The sequence below is a fragment of the Malus domestica genome, chromosome 01 (assembly GCF_042453785.1).
Source record: "Malus domestica chromosome 01, GDT2T_hap1".
Taxonomy (NCBI): Eukaryota; Viridiplantae; Streptophyta; class Magnoliopsida; order Rosales; family Rosaceae; genus Malus; species Malus domestica.
The window spans coordinates 27,694,159-27,714,342 of NC_091661.1; the positions used below are offsets into that span (position 1 = coordinate 27,694,159).

General features: G+C 38.1%; 2 protein-coding genes across 5 annotated transcripts; both read left to right on the forward strand.

Moving 5' to 3' along the window:
• The first annotated feature begins 399 nt into the window (after positions 1–399).
• Positions 400–19,562, forward strand: LOC103417845 (receptor-like protein EIX1). 3 transcript variants are annotated; one of them, XM_029103059.2, is made up of 2 exons: positions 400–519; positions 16,225–19,562. In XM_029103059.2, exon 2 carries the CDS (start codon positions 16,325–16,327, stop codon positions 19,322–19,324), a length of 3,000 nt encoding a protein of 999 aa, XP_028958892.1. In that variant the 5' UTR covers positions 400–519; positions 16,225–16,324; the 3' UTR covers positions 19,325–19,562. The 3 variants fall into 3 exon arrangements, with proteins under 3 accessions (XP_028958892.1, XP_028958895.1, XP_070682124.1); XM_029103062.2 differs by lacking the exon at positions 400–519 and having other exon boundaries at positions 16,063–17,970; positions 18,160–19,562; XM_070826023.1 differs by lacking the exon at positions 400–519 and having other exon boundaries at positions 16,063–19,562.
• Positions 553–3,839, forward strand: LOC103440829 (receptor-like protein EIX1). Of its 2 annotated transcripts, XM_070826029.1 has the most exons (2): positions 737–875; positions 1,109–3,839. In XM_070826029.1, exon 2 carries the CDS (start codon positions 1,211–1,213, stop codon positions 3,506–3,508), a length of 2,298 nt encoding a protein of 765 aa, XP_070682130.1. In that variant the 5' UTR covers positions 737–875; positions 1,109–1,210; the 3' UTR covers positions 3,509–3,839. The 2 variants fall into 2 exon arrangements, with proteins under 2 accessions (XP_008377760.3, XP_070682130.1); XM_008379538.4 differs by having other exon boundaries at positions 553–3,839.
• Positions 19,563–20,184: the final 622 nt, after the last annotated feature.

Genomic DNA, 20,184 nt, shown 5'->3' on the forward strand with positions numbered 1-20,184 from the left:
ACCACGTGTCACTATATAAATGGTAGAATGTGTGTTAAAAAATTAATAATTTAAAAAATAAATTTTTCACCACTTATATAAAAACACGTGGTGTACCACTCGTGTTTCGATCATAATGAAAAATTTCTCGTTACAATTGTACCGAAATGTAAAGAAGTAAATTGTAATTTACCCTATTTACTTTCACTTGCACATTTACCTGTTTGACGCCCAGCTTAGGTGGGCATATTATATCCCAGTAAAAATATCACATCCATAAAAAAAATTAATTTTTCATCTATATTAATACAATGTATTTGAAGGACCGACGATTCCCAATTCCAAGTGGGGTCTTAAATTAACTTGTGTCTCTATAGATGCGGACTAGCTAGTCCTAAATAGCCGCTTAGTTTATTCCATCTTATCATCTATCAAACTTTTGTCCAAGATTCCAAGAGTCCGTCCGACGACTGTTACTCTCATTGATGTGCACCGATTTTGAAAATGCGGTCTCATGCCGTAGAGGATGGTTTAGAAAAGGTGAGGCTCCCTAGTATATATAGGTAGCTCTACTCTGGATTGTTCATTGCTCATACACATCACCTGCTTCATACACTTGAACTTTATGGCCATTGCAACCATTACTTTCAGTATTGGTTTATCCAATGGAAATCCAGCTTGGCCTCCACTTTGCAAAGAAAGCGAAAGACGAGCACTTCTGATGTTCAAGCAAGATCTCAACGATCCTGCCAATCGCCTTTCATCGTGGGTTGCAGAAGAAGATTCAGATTGTTGCAGTTGGACAGGAGTTGTCTGTGATCACATGACCGGCCACATCCACGAGCTGCACCTTAATAATCCCGACACTTATTTTGATTTCCAATCTTCCTTCGGTGGTAAGATAAATCCTTCTTTGCTCAGTTTAAAGCATCTCAACTTCTTGGACTTGAGTTACAATAATTTCAATGGAACACAAATTCCTAGTTTCTTTGGTTCTATGACAAGTTTAACACACCTTAATCTTGCATACTCATTGTTTGATGGAGTAATTCCTCATACACTAGGAAATCTCTCCAGTCTACGCTATCTCAATCTCCATAGTTATGGTCTCTATGGTTCCAATCTGAAGGTAGAGAACCTTCAGTGGATTTCTGGTCTTTCTCTGCTGAAACACTTGCACTTGAGTTATGTAAATCTTAGCAAAGCATCTGACTGGTTGCAAGTTACAAACATGCTCCCTTCTTTGGTAGAGTTACATATGTCCTTTTGTCATCTTCATCAAATCCCCCCTCTACCCACCCCAAATTTTACTTCCCTGGTCGTCCTTGATCTTTCTGGAAACAGTTTTAATTCTTTGATGTTGAGGTGGGTTTTCAGTCTTAAAAATCTAGTTTCTATTCTTCTCGGTGATTGTGGTTTCCAAGGTCCAATTCCTAGCATTTCACAGAATATCACATCTTTGAAGGTAATTGATTTGGCATTCAATTCTATTAGTCTTGATCCGATTCCCAAATGGCTGTTTAACCAAAAAGATCTGGCTTTGGATCTAGAAGGTAATGACCTTACAGGACTTCCAAGCAGTATTCAGAATATGACTGGTCTTATAGCTCTTTATCTTGGGTCGAACGAATTCAATTCTACCATACTTGAATGGTTGTATAGCCTGAACAATCTTGAGTCCTTAGATCTTTCTCACAATGCCTTACGTGGTGAAATTTCGAGTTCCATTGGAAATCTTAAAAGTTTAAGGCACTTTGATCTTTCAAGTAATTCAATATCAGGTCGCATTCCAATGTCACTAGGAAATATATCAAGCTTAGAACAATTGGACATATCTGTAAATCAATTTAATGGAACTTTCACAGAAGTTATTGGTCAGCTCAAAATGCTAACGGATTTGGATATATCTTATAATTCGTTAGAAGGTGTGGTGTCGGAAATTTCTTTTAGCAACCTTATAAAGTTGAAGAATTTTGTTGCAAGAGGAAACTCATTTACTTTGAAAACTAGTCGAGATTGGGTTCCTCCTTTTCAACTTGAAATTTTGCAGCTGGATTCCTGGCATTTGGGGCCTGAATGGCCAATGTGGTTGCGGACACAAACTCAATTAAAGGAACTAAGCTTGTCTGGTACAGGAATTTCAAGTACTATTCCAACTTGGTTTTGGAACTTAACTTCCCAAGTAGACTATCTGAATCTCTCTCACAATCAATTGTATGGGCAGATTCAAAATATATTTGTTGGTGCTTTTCCTTCAGTAGTTGATCTTGGTTCTAACCAATTCACTGGTGCATTGCCCATTGTTGCCACCTCATTGTTCTGGCTAGATCTTTCCAATTCATCATTTTCTGGATCTGTTTTCCACTTCTTCTGTGATAGGCCGGATGAACCAAAGCAACTTGAAATTCTTCATCTCGGGAACAATTTTCTCACTGGAAAAGTACCCGATTGTTGGATGAGTTGGCAATACTTGGGCTTCCTAAATTTAGAAAACAACAACCTAACTGGGAATGTCCCAATGTCCATGGGATACTTGCAAGATCTGGAATCACTGCACTTGCGCAATAATCACCTGTACGGAGAATTGCCACATTCCCTGCAGAACTGTACCTCGTTGTCAGTTGTTGACCTTAGTGAAAATGGGTTTTCCGGAAGCATACCAATATGGATAGGGAAAAGCCTTTCAGGGTTGCATGTTCTTATCCTTCGTTCAAATAAGTTTGAAGGAGATATTCCTAATGAAGTTTGTTATTTGAAAAGTCTCCAGATATTGGACCTTGCACATAACAAACTCTCAGGAATGATACCGAGATGCTTCCACAATTTGAGCGCCTTGGCTAATTTTTCAGAATCATTTTCTCCAAGGATTTTTGGGAGTGTGAATGGAGAAGTTTGGGAGAATGCAATCTTGGTAACGAAAGGGACAGAAATGGAATATAGCAAGATTCTGGGATTCGCAAAGGGCATGGATCTTTCATGCAACTTCATGTATGGAGAGATCCCTAAAGAACTTACCGGCCTCCTCGCATTACAGTCACTCAATTTATCGAATAATCGCTTCACTGGAAGAATTCCTTCAAAGATTGGTGATATGGCAAAGTTAGAATCTGTTGATTTTTCCATGAACCAACTTGATGGTGAAATTCCTCCAAGCATGACGAATTTGACATTTCTGAGTCACTTAAACTTGTCCTACAACAATTTGACAGGACGAATTCCGAAAAGCACTCAACTGCAGAGCCTTGATCAGTCGAGCTTCCTCGGCAACGAACTATGCGGAGCTCCACTCAACAAGAATTGCAGCGAGAATGGGGTGATACCGCCACCAACAGTTGAGCACGACGGAGGAGGAGGATACAGTTTACTCGAAGATGAGTGGTTCTACGTGAGCTTGGGAGTTGGATTCTTCACGGGGTTTTGGATTGTGCTTGGTTCTTTGCTGGTAAACATGCCATGGAGCATTCTTCTTTCACAGTTGTTGAATAGGATAGTGTTTAAAATGTATCATGTAATTGTTGAATATGTTTAGATTTGTTTTGTACTTTGAGTAAGTTCGTTGGCATTTTCCTTGCTGTGACGAATATGCCAGTATGGTTGTGTTGTATGATTTTGTCAAATTTAGTCCTCTTGTTTCATTGTGTTTTTCTTTCAGGTTTGGTTTTAGAGGGGTTAGGTTTCATGTCCCCCCATCCCTTGTATCATTTTTGTTTTCGTTTCTAGAGGGGTAAGGTTTATGTCTCTCATTCTTACTCAATGTTGTTTTTCTCCTTTTCTTGGCATTATGAGGGGTAAGGTTTATGTTCTCCCCTGACTAGGTGTAACTTATTTTTTTCGTTATCAATAAAATATTCCTCGTACCATCAAGGTTTTCGTAAAAAATAAAAAATAGAAAAAAATATCCCATATAAAATTAAAAGACTTGTTTTTTGAACAAGTAGCTCTTAATTCAGCAGAAGTAAATTGAATGACAAGAGAAATGTGTGAAAATGGTTTAGGGATTAGTTACCTATTAATTAATTATCAGCAAACTCATATTATTCACATTATTTCGTGGTTGTATTTTTAATTATTTTTCATTTACAATTTTACCCTTGGAACTTTCTAAGAAAACTAAAACAACGCTTCTCTCGAGTTCGAATCCCAAAACCAAAATTCATCCGGTATATATATCCCAAGATGCAAAAGGACCAATTGGGAATTAAATAAAATACTTTCGAATAAGATGACAGAATAAATGAACGAATTTTCAGTGTGATCGTCACATAGAGTGATACATCACGTGTCGTTATATAAATGGTGGGATATGTGTGTTAAAAAGTTAATAACTTAAAAAATAAAAAATTTCACCACTTACATAAAAACACATGGTCTACAATCTGTGTTCCCGTCACAACTAAAAATTTCTTCATGAACTCAACCACCTGCACAACCCCGGCCAGTCCACCAATGACTCTAATTTACTCAGAATTTTAATTTGGTAACGACAATTTTCACCACTTACATAAAAACACATGGTCTACAATCTGTGTTCCCGTCACAACTAAAAATTTCTTCATGAACTCAACCACCTGCACAACCCCGGCCAGTCCACCAATGACTCTAATTTACTCAGAATTTTAATTTGGTAACGACTTAATTATTTATTTATGAAAGGGTAATTAAAGAAAATCAAGTTGTGAAGTCCTTGTAGTTTGTATTGACCAGTACTGACGGATAAGAAGGGTAGTATGGTCAAAAAGGTGGTGCTGAAGTAAGGCAGTTAGTATATTTGGAAGTTAGTTAGAATTGGCGGTAAAATTAGTTAGAGCTGTTAGTACCATTGAGCTATATAAGTGCGTAAGAATCTTGTAGTAATTATTCGAAGAAATATACAGAAGCTCATAGCCTCTGCTCTCTCTGCAATTCTGTTTCTTTCTCTCTAAGTTTTCTGCTTTTCTTCAATTCTCTGTGCACTGTTATCATGGTATCAGAGCTGGCCGATCCTTGGTTTCAATTCCGCTGTGCAAGTCTTCTTGATTGATTGAAGCTCGATGGTAGCTGCAAGTTCTCAGGGATTTCTGCTCAAAGGTTCAAGATTTTCATTTGTATCAGGTTCTTTGTTTCTGATTTCACAGTGCACACCATCTGTTTGCGTTATGTTCTAGTTGGAGAGTGTTTGTTATTTTTCTGAAAGATTGAAGGCCCATAACCATTGTTAGAAAATTGATGAAACACCCCAACCCGGAAGTTTGAGGTAAATTCTTCTTCTTCCTAAAATTTTGCTTACTTTTCACTTTTACCCCTTATCCTAACAAAATCCTAGCCGTTCATCTAAATTGTCTTTCTCTCCTAAACTGCCAAGTGGCAGCACCCTAACTCTCTCCCTTTCCTTTTCCCGAAAACCCTCAGACCTTCTTAGGGTAATTCGACGTCCCGGACCCGTTTTTGAAGTCCGTTTTCCCAAATTCAATCGTTTGAGTAGAGTTTGACTAAATGTACCCTTTATGTGCTTAGGGGCAATTAATGGTGACGTTTCCGTCTTCGCTAGTGGCGCAGCTTTTGGCGACTAAGTACTGTGAGTGGACCCCTTCTAAAATTACATGATTTTATAGTTTAATTGCATAAATGATTAGCATGCCTACGAATTTATGAAGTGATTTATATGAAGCATGTCGATTAAATATATTGATTATCGTCTCGTGTTTTGGTGAGGAATTAATTGTTAGCCTATACTGAGCTATATTTCAATATATCGTATTTTCTATAGAAACCATGATCTGGTAGACTATCTGATAGGTGACGATAGGATACTAGAACATGTTTTGAACCCCTCTTTATAGTGTAGACGATGATCGGTAACCTATGCTATGAAGTGGTTATTTATGAGAGACGTAAATATTTGTGCGTACCTAGTAGACACTATGCCGCTTGGGGCGAGGATCTGGTGTTGGCATGTGGGCCGGGAGAAATAATCCCTAGCGAAAGGCTGAGGGACACGGAGACAGGCATTGGGCCGGGAGGGAGTTATCTCTGGCTACGGGCACAGAGACTGAGGTGCAGGCATTGGGCCGGGAGTTATATTCATTCAGTGATCTTTCTAGCAGCACACCGCGCTTACGAGACGATTTATGAGACGTTTACTGTTTTGATTTCTGCGATGAGATTCCGCAATATGGCTTTTGAGATATTTTTGGCATGCTAGAATTTTTATTAAATCCATCACTTACTATGCTAGTAGTTTTCACTATTAAACTTTGGGGGTTAATATCTTGATAAATGTTTTATTATTATATTATATATAAACTTGGTCCACTCACCTTTGTTTTGCGCCCCCATTCAGGACTTAGAACCGAGGCATACGATCCCGGCGTGAAGGCACTTCCGTAGCAGCATCTTCGGATCCTCTCGATGTAGGACCCACTTCTTCATTCATTCAACTTTATCTTAATTCTTTTTAGTGACTAGGTTTAGTTGTATGCTCTGAACACGTTCCTAAATTATTAATTCATGGTATTTTAAATTTCTAACCCTTATTTATTTCTTATTCTTAGCTTTTGTATCAATTAATGGCTTTCGTCACCCCCGGGTGTCGGCGAGCACGTGTCGGTCCTGGTATTCAGGGAATATCAGGGTCGGGGCGTGTCAGATTGGTATCAGAGCGTGGTTTGTTCAGAGCATACTTAGGATTCTTTTCTATTCTCTTAAAGTGTCGGTTTTGACATCATTTGGATGTCACGATTTCCGGATTTTGTGCTAGTCGGTGCAGTTGTACAAATCTCTCTCGGATTGAATTGTCGCCTTCTGGTTGAAATTCAAGAATTCGTGTCGGGATTGTGCCTCAACAGTGATGAAGTGAATTGTTGGACGACTTTAAGGATCAGATTGATACTCTACGACGTGCATCCCTTGGGAATGAAGGTTAGAGTCAGTATTACTTAGAAGCGACGTGTTTTAGAAATCTCAATTTGAGGAATTCTGGTTAAGACTAGCTGTAGATTCGAAATGGCGATGCCACTCTGCAACATGCGTTCCCTAGGAATTGCGGGCGGAGTCGGCTCTACATCGCAATCTTGAGAAACTCGTCAGTAGCAAACGCTATTGTCATTAATTTCCAAAATGAGTTGCAATTCGTGTTGCTGTTGTAGTTGGATTTGGATGATGAATATCCAGTCTTGTTTGGATAAACAGATTCCTTGAACTTCACCTGGGTTTAGTACTTGGGGGTAAATCCTAGCTTCTAGCCTTCGTACTTTTCGACGAGGATGAACTTAGTCTCTGCTTGCAACCTAAATGTCCAGTCTTGTAATTTTCAGTGTAATGGCTTGAGACTCTATCATATTCATCATTGTATGAAGATCGAGCTTTACTCTGAACTTCTCTGGACTCATTGAGTTTTGGTTTGCTCAAGGGCATCACTTTAAGGTAACCAATCGTGGCACTGCATGCTTACGCAGGTTGCTTTGTATCTTTCTTCTTCGTCCCATTGATTCAGAGGTTCTATGTTTAATTTCTGAATTTTTAAATGGCTCTCACAAAGTATTGTGAATTTTGAAATGTCTTTGGCCTCGTCAAATCTTATTGACAGTTCTTAACTATTCCTGAGCTTAGACCTATTTCCTTTTTAACTAAGAAACCAGTTGACCATACTGTGATGATTTGCAAAATAATCAGAAACAGTGACTTCTATTTCTGCATCTTTACCTTCCTTCGCTTGTTTGTTTGTCAATGTGAACTGGATCATGCCGGAACATTATTTGGAGGGTGCAAAAAAAAAAAAAAAAAAAAAAAAAAAAACGTTTGTTCTCGGCATGGTTTCTCGTTCAAATCGCAATATCTTGTACTCCAGTTTTATTGGACTTGTTTTGACTCTCAAATTCTTGAGTGTTCTTTTAGCCTTCTCGACCTGGTTTCTTGCTCGATTAGTGAGGAATTCACGATCGATGGATTCGACGGAAGTGTCCACCCAATGCGGGTCGATTTGGACAGGAATGTTGGGAGCATAATCTTTTCACCAGCTTACCAAACTTATCATAAAGAGTTCCACGTGGGTGTGAAGTTTGAGCTGTATTTTGGTAAGAGATTGGTGAAGATTTTGGTGCAGAAGGTCAGCATATTGCATCACCATCTTATTAGAATTCATAGGCATCACATTGGTTATTTTCCAACGATATGTGTTCGTCTCGACGCATATTTCCACTGCTTCACTTCCGAACCTTATTGTTGTGAGTACGTGGTTGTTAAAACACTTCTAGCAGATCTGTTTGGTGCATTCTGGAATGGCACTACAGGACGGTCGAAGCGAGAATTGGATAATCTTTGCACTTCTCTCGAATTGTGCGTGTTCTCTTTGGTTGTTAGGATGACCATTTGCAAGTCGTTCTTCTTTCCACCAACTTTGACCTTGTTTGACTTGAAATCTGCAACTAAGCAAAAATGGAAAGGTGGTTTGAGCACCGCAACGGTTCCCAAGAGATACTGCTTGTTGAGGAATATGACTTCTCGTTTTCTGCTTGCTTGACTCGAGCTTTTGGGTCTACTACTAACATGGTAGCCACTTCTCTTGAATCCCAAGGTACAATTTTCAAATGAGTTCTTTACTGGTGAAATTCTGAAGTAGTTGGTCACATTTGGAAGAACTGAGGAGGATAGGATGCTTGGTGCTAGATGGAATCATTACGACGACAGTTTCTGTTTTGTTCGGTTTGGAGTATGGCACTTTTGCGACATGGTATGAAGGTTGCTATATGCAACACTGGTTGTTAGAGGAGTTGTGCGAGCTTGGATTCGGAGGATCGAATTTTCGATATGGAAAATTGTACACCTTTGAGAAATTACTACTCGCTTATCGAGACAACAAATGTGAGCTCGATATTGCGGGCTGCAGACCGTTGTATCGATAGCTTATTTGTTGGGTTCGTTAAGCAAGTGGGCAAGAAGATTCGTCTACAGCAGCTGATGCAGATTCAGAATTGTTATTCTTGGGACTCGACCCAGAAACACATTTATTCTCGGAGTACGTGACATTTCGAATTCTTGGGCGAGACCCACTCTTATTTTTCAGTTTTGGTTTTTAGTATAAGTATTTTAACTTCATTTTCCTCTAGTTATTTGTTTTTGTCGTTACAAATGTTTTTGGAAAAATATTTCTGTTTTCATTTGTAAGTTGATTTGAGTTTTGACCTATATGTGATTACTTATCTATTTTGGCGTTATCTGGCCTTAAATTATTTTGTGTTTTCGACTTTATATTTTATTAAAGTATGTTTTCTATATTTTTACACTGATGGGGAAAGAAGGTATGAGCCTGGAGGCACGAAAGATGGAATCATTGCAGCCGATCGCGACGGCGTGGCATTTTCCTTTTTGTGCAACCGCTCTGACTTGATTTCTTCGTTACGTATACATATATATATATCATTTTTCGTATTTTCGAGTTTTTCAGTGTAGTATGTTATTTTAAATTTCGAGGACGAAATTTTTTTATAAGGGTGGTAGATTGAAACACCCCAACCCGGAAGTTTGAGGTAAATTTTTCTTCTTCCTAAAATTTTGCTTACTTTTCACTTTTACCCCTTATCCTAACAAAATCCTAGCCGTTCATCTAAATTGTCTTTCTCTCCTAAACTGCCAAGTGGCAGCACCCTAACTCTCTCCCTTTCCTTTTCCCGAAAACCCTCAGACCTTCTTAGGGTAATTCGACGTCCCGGACCCGTTTTTGAAGTCCGTTTTCCCAAATTCAATCGTTTGAGTAGAGTTTGACTAAATGTACCCTTTATGTGCTTAGGGGCAATTAATGGTGACGTTTCCGTCTTCGCTAGTGGCGCAGCTTTTGGCGACTAAGTACTGTGAGTGGACCCCTTCTAAAATTACATGATTTTATAGTTTAATTGCATAAATGATTAGCATGCCTACGAATTTATGAAGTGATTTATATGAAGCATGTCGATTAAATATATTGATTATCGTCTCGTGTTTTGGTGAGGAATTAATTGTTAGCCTATACTGAGCTATATTTCAATATATCGTATTTTCTATAGAAACCATGATCTGGTAGACTATCTGATAGGTGACGATAGGATACTAGAACATGTTTTGAACCCCTCTTTATAGTGTAGACGATGATCGGTAACCTATGCTATGAAGTGGTTATTTATGAGAGACGTAAATATTTGTGCGTACCTAGTAGACACTATGCCGCCTGGGGCGAGGATCTGGTGTTGGCATGTGGGCCGGGAGAAATAATCCCTAGCGAAAGGCTGAGGGACACGGAGACAGGCATTGGGCCGGGAGGGAGTTATCTCTGGCTACGGGCACAGAGACTGAGGTGCAGGCATTGGGCCGGGAGTTATATTCATTCAGTGATCTTTCTAGCAGCACACCGCGCTTACGAGACGATTTATGAGACGTTTACTGTTTTGATTTCTGCGATGAGATTCCGCAATATGGCTTTTGAGATATTTTTGGCATGCTAGAATTTTTATTAAATCCATCACTTACTATGCTAGTAGTTTTCACTATTAAACTTTGGGGGTTAGTATCTTGATAAATGTTTTATTATTATATTATATATAAACTTGGTCCACTCACCTTTGTTTTGCGCCCCCATTCAGGACTTAGAACCGAGGCATACGATCCCGGCGTGAAGGCACTTCCGTAGCAGCATCTTCGGATCCTCTCGATGTAGGACCCACTTCTTCATTCATTCAACTTTATCTTAATTCTTTTTAGTGACTAGGTTTAGTTGTATGCTCTGAACACGTTCCTAAATTATTAATTCATGGTATTTTAAATTTCTAACCCTTATTTATTTCTTATTCTTAGCTTTTGTATCAATTAATGGCTTTCGTCACCCCTGGGTGTCGGCCAGCACGTGTCGGTCCTGGTATTCAGGGAATATCAGGGTCGGGGCGTGTCAATTGAAAGGCCGATAGCCATTGTTTGAGAGCATAAGAGGCCGATAGCCATTGTTTGATCAAGATTTTTTGGTATTCATTCAGTTGTTTCATTGAAAAAGGCCGATAGCCAGTAGGGAAGAATCTGTGATAGTGTATTTGGGGTTCAAGAACAAGTCTTGTTTGTCTGCAATATAAATTTCTGGATTAATATTCTCTGTAACTTTGTTCAAATGGCAGAATCTATTGTTAAAATTGAAAGGTTACTTGGTATGCTTACAGTGAAGCTTCAAGATGATAATTTTCAGTTTCAATCTGTTCTTAGGGGGTATGATCTTTTCGATCATTTCACGGGTGAAGCTCCATGTCCTCCGAGATTTGTTATTGATAGAAAGTCTACAAGTGGATATGTTTTTCTTCTTGCTGCTGGTGCAATCTCATGGAAAAGCTCCAAGCAGAAGGTGATTGCTTCTTCAACTACGGAGTTCAGGAGTTGAATTTCGTTTATCAACCTGAAAACTTGAATTCTGTCAAGCAACATAGTGCTTATGGTATAGGTACTTGTAATCATAAAGTGCACATGTAGAAGAGATTACATACTGCATTTATGATTCAATATTCGAAGCTATAAGTGACAGGTTGTTAAACGTTTAATTGCAGCTTTAGGGGACTTGTGATCACCTTAGTCTTAGCTTATGTAATATCATCCTTCTTGGACACTCAAGTGGGAGAATGTAAGGTGTGAGTGTCAAGAAGAATGAGTTCTTGTTCTCGACAAACTGATAGCTCAGTGTATGAGTTATCATCCCTTTCGAGTGAACCCTATTCTAGCTGGATCATTGGCTGTTGAGTGTAGAATGACCTTCTGTCATTCAAGTGCTGCGATGTCCAGTTCTTCGTCAGGTAAGTCTATCAACTTTACTTATGCATGTCATCGTGTGTATGTGATTCTATGCATGCAGCGTGTTAACTTCCTACGGCATAAACTAACAGCCGAGCAAAAATTTAACGAAATATACATCAAATACTGCCTAACAAAGAAAAAGTATTAACAAAATGGATGACTTATGTGAAGAAAAATTAACAAAAAGTAATGTCCTGCTCTAACTGCTTTCTGGGTTCTAACTGTTGATGGTCAAGGTTAAAAATCATTTGTTACACGTCACTCTAGTTACATTGGCACCTTTGCATGAACTCCACGTACTAGTATTCTAAGGCTCACTGTCAAGAAAAGCATGCATACGTTTCACATTATAAGAGAGATAAATATACGTTTACACTAATTTGTGATAAATGTATGACGGTTGGTGACGAAGTTGTCTTTTTCTTCTCTTTCTCCAGTACAAATTGACTAATTTAAATCTGGGGAAATTAAACTTTAAAAAAACGAAAATAATTAATCTACACAGATTTGTAATGATTTTCATTTCTTTTGGTAGGAAATAACTGGATATGATTCATTCAATTTCTATTACTTTATTCATATGCCGATTAGAAAATATAAAAAAAGCAATAAATACAAGACAATGCTGGGAATTTGAAAATCAGCGGTGGCAAGGTCAGCTTTCTGGGCATAACATTTGTGTAATGGTGAGCATTGTTGGCAGAGGACTATACTGGTTTCTTGGTCCTACCTCCAACGTGTGGATGCTAAACGGGTGAATAATCAATATTTATAAGGAGCTCACTGTTATAGTGACATCTTTATTCATCAATGAATTGTTACGTGAAGAAAAACTTACACATGACAACGCATCTAATTAAGCGCATAAATTTTACGTGACAGTAAACTCATTCTATATAACGTCTGAGGCTTGTTAGACTCACTTTACTAATGTTTCAGCCCAAATATTTTCATTAATTGGTTTAATTCCTGTTAATTTTGAATTACGCATTGTAGTGTTGGATTCACAAACTTTTTAATTCTCGATTTTCAATTGAATAAACGAGTGTGGTATGTATTTCAAACAAACAAGATTGAACATCTAATTATTTCAAATAAAATGCATCAAACACTCATCTTCTTCTGGCAAGTAAGAAAAACTAGTTATGCGATGCGGCATGTTTGAATTGCGTGACATAAACCAAATTTCCAATCGCAAATTTGGTGATAAATAAAATAATTTCAATAAGTGAAAAACTCAAATAGGTTACATAATTTGATTTTTTTTTCTTTTTTCGAGGGGATTAGCTTGTGGGAAAGCTACGGTAGTCCATCTCTTTGGAGGTCGGGAAAACTTACAGAGGCATTTCAGCTATCCTCTTACTATCATCGTGTGATTCACTATCGTTAAAAATCGAACCTATGACAAGATATGTGGAATGGGAATCTAAATTGATGAAGCATTTGTAATTTCAAAATTTCCCCCTCCATACATATTTCTTTTATCAAGCCCTCCTTACATATAACAATTGGAAAAATTAACTTAATTAGTATGGGGTAAAATAGTAAATTAATACGTGCGAATTAAAACCACTCCACGTTGGGGTAGTTACAAACTTTTTTTTAAGTACGCTTGTGACAAGAGATTTGTGTCTACATTGATTTTGGTCGCAATTAATTTGAAAAGTGAGATGGAGATCTTGGTGATGTTGATTTAAAGGAGGCCTCCTCATCGGACGGTGTTGGTGAATAGCACCATGCAGCAGTCAATGGGTGTTGTGTACAAACTCTGGTCATCTGGTACTTCTCTTTATTGAAAAAAAAATTAAACGAAAAAAAAAGCAAGATAACTATTTTGAAGTGCCAGGAACAATTCTCCGAGAATGAAATTAAAAAATGTGGTCAAGTTCTTCAAATCTAGTTGAATCTGCTAAACCATCACCTGCTAAAAAGAAAGAAAATAAGTTATAAACATTACCAAAATTGTATCAATCGTAACAAAGACATCAAAAAACAAAAATTGGAAAAGAAAATGAAAATTGTTTGAAATCAAATTCAAAATCTCTAATTGGATGGCATAAAAGGGAAAAGGGAGAGACTCTCAGAAACAATAAAAATGAGTGGCATGGGAGAGAACTCATGTTATGTCATTTTCTTAATTTTATGAAGAAGAGAAGATGGACATAGATTGTGAGATCACCCTCCCTACCACTCATCTTGACTGGCTTCTAAGAGATTATCTCCCATTTCAACTCGGCCAATTCTAAGAATGTATGTTGTGGTTACATGACTATGATGCCTTAATTTATAGAAACTCGAGGGCACACAGATTCAGAAAACCAACCTTAGAGTTAGACTTCTAAACGGGTTAGGTTTATTGGATTTGGATCGGGTTCAATCCGACCCGTTAAGCTAACGGGTCATCCGAACCTGACCCGTTAAACTAACGAGTCACCCGTTTCACCCATTAACAATTAATTTTTTTTTTTTTTGCATAGAGTTTTTTTTTGTTGTTAAGACTTTACTGAAATTACTAAAATATCATCAACTAACCGGTCTAACGGGTTGACCCAAAGTGACCCGTTATTTAACGGGTTCACCCGTTAACGACCCGACATGTTAAGCATCCATCCAAATACTAATATTAATAGATCGAATCGGATTGGGTTAACGGGTCAGATCCAAAATAACAAGTCTACTTAGAGCCCATGGTTTTCACAGCGAGGATTGCGTGTGTCAGTCTAGTTATATTCACACACACGCCTGCTTCTCATGTCATTCTAGCAAAGTTGGTAATCTCTCATGATTCATGGACTCCGCGTCACTCTAGTAACGTTAGCCATTTCAAGAAAAACGTGCGCGCGCTCGCATGATAAGAGATATGAAAGGCCTAAATTTGACTTGACAATAAGGGAAAATAATCTAAGAGCCATAAGGGTTGGTGAGTGAGTTGTCAATTTCCTTTTCCTTATGAGACCCATCAGGGTTGGTGACTAGAGGCCTGATTTGGTATACTTGGATCTGATATCTCGTCGTTGCATTCACTTTGCACATTTATAGAAACTTGAGGGCACACAGATTCAGAAAACCAACCTTAGAGATAGACCTCTAAACGGGTAGGGTTTATCAGGTTTGGGTCGGGTTGAATCTGACCCGTTAAGCTAACGGATCATCCGAACCCGACACATTAAACTAATGAGTCACCCGTTTCATCCGTTAACAATTATTATTATTATTATTATTATTTTGTATAAAGTTTATTTTTTGTTGTTAAAACTTTATTGAAATTACTAAAACATCATCAACTAACGGGTTGACCCAAAGTGTTCCGTTATTTAACGATTCACCCGTTAACGACCCAATCCGTTAAGCATCCACTCAAATACTAATATTAATGGGTCAGATCGGATCGGATTAACGGGTCGGATCGAAAATGACAGGTCTACTTAGAGCCATGGTTTTCACAATGAGGATTGCGTGTGTCAGTCTAGTTATATTCACACACACGCCTGCTTCTCATGTCATTCTAGTAAAGTTGGTAATCACTCATGGTTCATGGACTACGCGTCACTCTAGTAACGCTAGCAATTTTGAGAAAAACGTGTGTGCGCTCACATGATAAAATATATGAAACGCCTAAATTTGACTTGACAACAAGGGAAAATAATCTAAGAGCCACAAGGGTTGTGAATAGTTCAAGCATTTTTGTTATCATTCTAATTTTCTGAAGGTAGATAGAGAAATTGCATGTAAATCGAACAATGTTTCATAATCTTTTGCATGTTGGTACTATTGTTGATCCAAAGCCACAAGAACTTTGTTGGTCTAATCTTTTTTGCATGTAAATAGAAGTCTGATCTTTTGTGTGTATACAAGCAACAGTATCATTTAAACGCTTTAAAAACCCTCAGCGTCACGTGGGCAATTTTTGCTTGTTATAATCAAATATATGAAATTGAAATGTTGTACGAGGTTACAATTGGAGAGATTTTTCAGTGTGATTGGAACACGGGATGATACATCATGTGTCACTATACAAATGGTAGAATATGTTTGTTAAAAAATTAATAATTTAAAAAATAAAATTTTCACTACTTATATAAAAACACGTGGTGTACCACTCGTTTTTCGATCACAATGAAAAATTTCCCGTTGCAATTGTACCAAAATGTAAAGAAGTAAATTGTAATTTACCCTTTTTACTTTCACTTGCACATTTACCTGTTTGACGCCCAGCCATATTATATCCCAGTAAAAATATCACATCCATCAAAAAAATTAATTTTTCATCTATATTAATACAATGTATTTGAAGGACCGACAATTTTGAAAATGCGGTCTCATGCCGTAGAGGATGGTTTAGAAAAGGTGAGGCTCCCTAGTATATATAGGTAGCACTCCTCTGGATTGTTCATTGCTCATACACATCACCTGCTTCATACACTTGAACTTTATGGAGAGAAGCATGAGAGTTGTTTTACTACTAATCAGGTTTCTAGCCATTGCAACCATTACTTTCAGTATTGGTTTATCCAATGGAAATCCCGGTTGGCCTCCACTTTGCAAAGAAAGTGAAAGACAAGCACTTCTGATGTTCAAGCAAGATCTCAACGACCCTGCCAATCAGCTTGCATCGTGGGTTGCAGAAGAAGGTTCAGACTGTTGCAGTTGGACAAGAGTTGTCTGTGATCACATGACCGGCCACATCCAGGAGCTGCACCTTGATGGTTCCTACTTTCATCCGTATTCCGACCCTTTTGATTTGGATTCCGACTCTTGCTTCAGTGGTAAGATAAATCCTTCTTTGCTCAGTTTAAAGCATCTCAACTACTTGGACTTGAGTAACAATAATTTTCAGGGAACACAAATTCCTAGTTTCTTTGGTTCTATGACAAGTTTAACACACCTTAACCTTGCATACTCAGAGTTTTATGGAATAATTCCTCATAAACTGGGAAATCTCTCCAGTCTACGTTATCTCAATCTCAGTAGTTCCAATGGTTTCAATCTGAAGGTAGAGAATCTTCAGTGGATTTCTGGTCTTTCTCTGCTGAAACACTTGGACTTAAGTTTTGTAAATCTTAGCAAAGCATCCGACTGGTTGCAAGTTACAAACATGCTCCCTTCTTTGGTAGAGTTAGATATGTCTAATTGTCAACTTCATCAAATCACCCCCCTACCCACCACAAATTTTACTTCCCTGGTCGTCCTTGATCTTTCTGGAAACCGTTTTAATTCTTTGATGCCGATGTGGGTTTTCAGTATTAAAAATCTAGTTTCTCTTCGTCTCATTTATTGTTGGTTCCAAGGTCCAATTCCTAGCATTTCACAGAATATCACATCTTTGAGGGAAATTGATTTGTCATTGAATTCTATTAGTCTTGATCCGATTCCCAAATGGCTGTTTAACCAAAAAGACCTTGCCTTGAGTCTAGAATCCAATCAACTTACAGGACAACTTCCAAGCAGTATTCAGAATATGACTGGTCTTAAAGTTCTTAATCTCGGATCGAACGACTTCAATTCTACCATACCTGAATGGTTGTATAGCTTGAACAATCTCGAGTCTTTACTTCTTTCTTCCAATGCCTTGCGTGGTGAAATATCGAGTTCCATTGGAAACATGACATCCCTTGTCAATCTTCACTTAGATAATAATCTGTTGGAAGGGAAAATCCCAAATTCTTTGGGACATCTTTGTAAGTTGAAAGATCTTGATCTGTCAAAGAACCATTTCACGGTTCAAAGACCATCCGTAATCTTTGAAAGTTTGTCCAGATGTGGTCCGAATGGAATAAAATCATTGTCGTTGAGGTATACTAATATATCAGGTCCCATTCCAATGTCTCTAGGAAATCTGTCAAGCTTAGAAAAATTGGACATATCTGGAAATCAGTTTAATGGAACTTTCACAGAAGTTATTGGTCAACTCAAAATGCTAACGGATTTGGATATATCTAATAATTCATTAGAAGATGCAGTGTCGGAAGTTTCTTTTAGCAACCTTACAAAGTTGAAGCATTTCATTGCAAATGGAAACTCATTTACTCTGAAAACCAGTCGAGATTGGGTTCCTCCTTTTCAACTTGAAATTTTGCAATTGGATTCTTGGCATCTGGGACCTGAATGGCCAATGTGGTTGCGGACACAAACGCAATTAACACGTCTAAGCTTATCCTGTACAGGAATTTCAAGTACTGTTCCAACTTGGTTTTGGAACTTAACTTCCAAAGTAAGGTATCTGAATCTCTCTCACAATCAATTGTATGGGCAGATTCAAAACATAGTTGCTGGTCCTATGTCAGTGGTTGATCTTAGTTCTAACCATTTCACTGGTGCATTGCCTATTGTTCCCACCTCATTATTTTGGCTAGATCTTTCCAATTCATCATTTTCTGGATCTGTTTTCCACTTCTTCTGTGATAGGCCAGATGAACCACGGCAACTTCATTTTCTTCATCTCGGGAACAATCTTCTCTCTGGAAAAGTACCCGATTGTTGGATGAGTTGGCAGTACTTGAGCTTCCTAAATTTAGAAAACAACAACCTAACGGGGAATGTCCCAATGTCCATGGGATACTTAGATTGGCTGGAATCGCTGCACTTGCGCAATAATCACCTGTACGGAGAATTGCCACATTCCCTGCAGAACTGTACCAGGTTGTCAGTTGTTGACCTTGGTGAAAATGGGTTTTCCGGAAGCATACCAATATGGATAGGGAAAAGCCTTTCAGAATTGCAGATTCTGAACCTTCGTTCAAATAAGTTTGAAGGAGATATTCCTAATGAAGTTTGTTATTTGACAAGTCTCCAGATATTGGACCTTGCACATAACAAACTCTCAGGAATGATACCGAGATGCTTCCACAATTTGAGCGCCATGGCTGATTTTTCAGAATCACGTGATGCAAGTGTATATGTTATTTTGAATGGGATTAGCGTTCCACTTAGCGTTACAGCGAAAGCAATCTTGGTAACGAAAGGGAGAGAAATGGAATATGGCAAGATTCTGAAATTCGTAAAATTCATGGACCTTTCATGCAACTTTATGTATGGAGAGATCCCTGAAGAACTTACCGACCTCCTCGCATTGAAGTCACTCAATTTATCGAATAACCACTTCACCGGAAGAATTCCTTCAAAGATTGGTAATATGGCACAGTTAGAATCTCTCGATTTTTCCATGAACCAACTTGATGGTGAAATTCCTCAAAGCATGACGAATTTGACATTTCTGAGTCACTTAAACTTGTCCAACAACAATTTGACGGGACGAATTCCGAAAAGCACTCAACTGCAGAGCCTTGATCAGTCGAGCTTCGTCGGCAATGAACTATGCGGAGCTCCACTCAACAAGAATTGCAGCGAGAATGGGGTGATACCGCCACCAACAGTTGAGCACGACGGAGGAGGAGGATACAATTTACTCGAAGATGAGTGGTTCTACGTGAGCTTGGGAGTTGGATTCTTCACGGGGTTTTGGATTGTGCTTGGTTCTTTGTTGGTAAACATGCCATGGAGCATTCTTCTTTCACAGTTGCTGAATAGGATAGTGCTTAAAATGTATCATGTAATTGTTGAATATGTTTAGCTTTGTTTTGTACTTTGAGTAAGTTTGTTGGCATTTTCCTTGCTGTGACGAATATGCCAGTATGGTTGTGTTGTATGATTTTGTCAAATTTCGTCCTCTTGTTTCATTGTATTTTTTTTCAGGTTTGGCTTTAGAGGGGTTAGGTTTCATGTCCTCCCCTCCCTTGTATCGTTTTTGTTTTCGTTTCTAGAAGGGTAAGGTTTATGTTCCCCCTTCTTACTCAATGTTGTTTTTCTCATTTTCTTGGCATTATGAGGGGTAAGGTTTATATTCTCCCCTGACTAGGTGTAACTTATTTTTTTTCATTATCAATAAAATATCCCTCGTACTGTCGAGGTTTTCTTAAAAAATAAAAAATAGAAAAAATTATCCCATATAAAATTAAAAGACTTGTTTTCTGAACAAGTAATTCTTAATTCAGCAGAAGTAAATTGAATGACAAGAGAAATGTGTGAAAATGGTTTAGGGATTAGTTACCTATTAATTAATTATCAACAAACTCATATTATTTCGTGGTTTTATTTTTAATTATTTTTCATTTACAATTTTACTCCTGGATCTTTCTTTTGTTCTCTCTCTTCTCTCTCCCCTTCTTCGTAGTACTTCTCTCTCTCTCTCTCTCTCTCTCTCTCTCTTCTTCATACTAATTCACGTGACACCTCTCGCTCTTGTACGAGAAAACCCAATTGCTATGCAGTTTTGAAATGCTCGTGATGCAAGCAAAATGGAGACGACAGAGTTAGCATGTTTCTATGGTGAGTAAGTTGTCAGTTTCCTTTTTCTTATGAAACCCATCAAGGTTGGTGACTAGAGGCCTGGTTTGGTGTACTTGGATCTGATATCTCGTCGTTGCATTCACC

Bases quoted from the DNA above. Each gene is read 5' to 3' on its own strand.
- LOC103417845 (XM_070826023.1), top strand. From the start codon at position 16,187: ATGGAGAGAAGCATGAGAGTTGTTTTACTACTAATCAGGTTTCTAGCC.
- LOC103440829 (XM_008379538.4), top strand. From the start codon at position 605: ATGGCCATTGCAACCATTACTTTCAGTATTGGTTTATCCAATGGAAAT.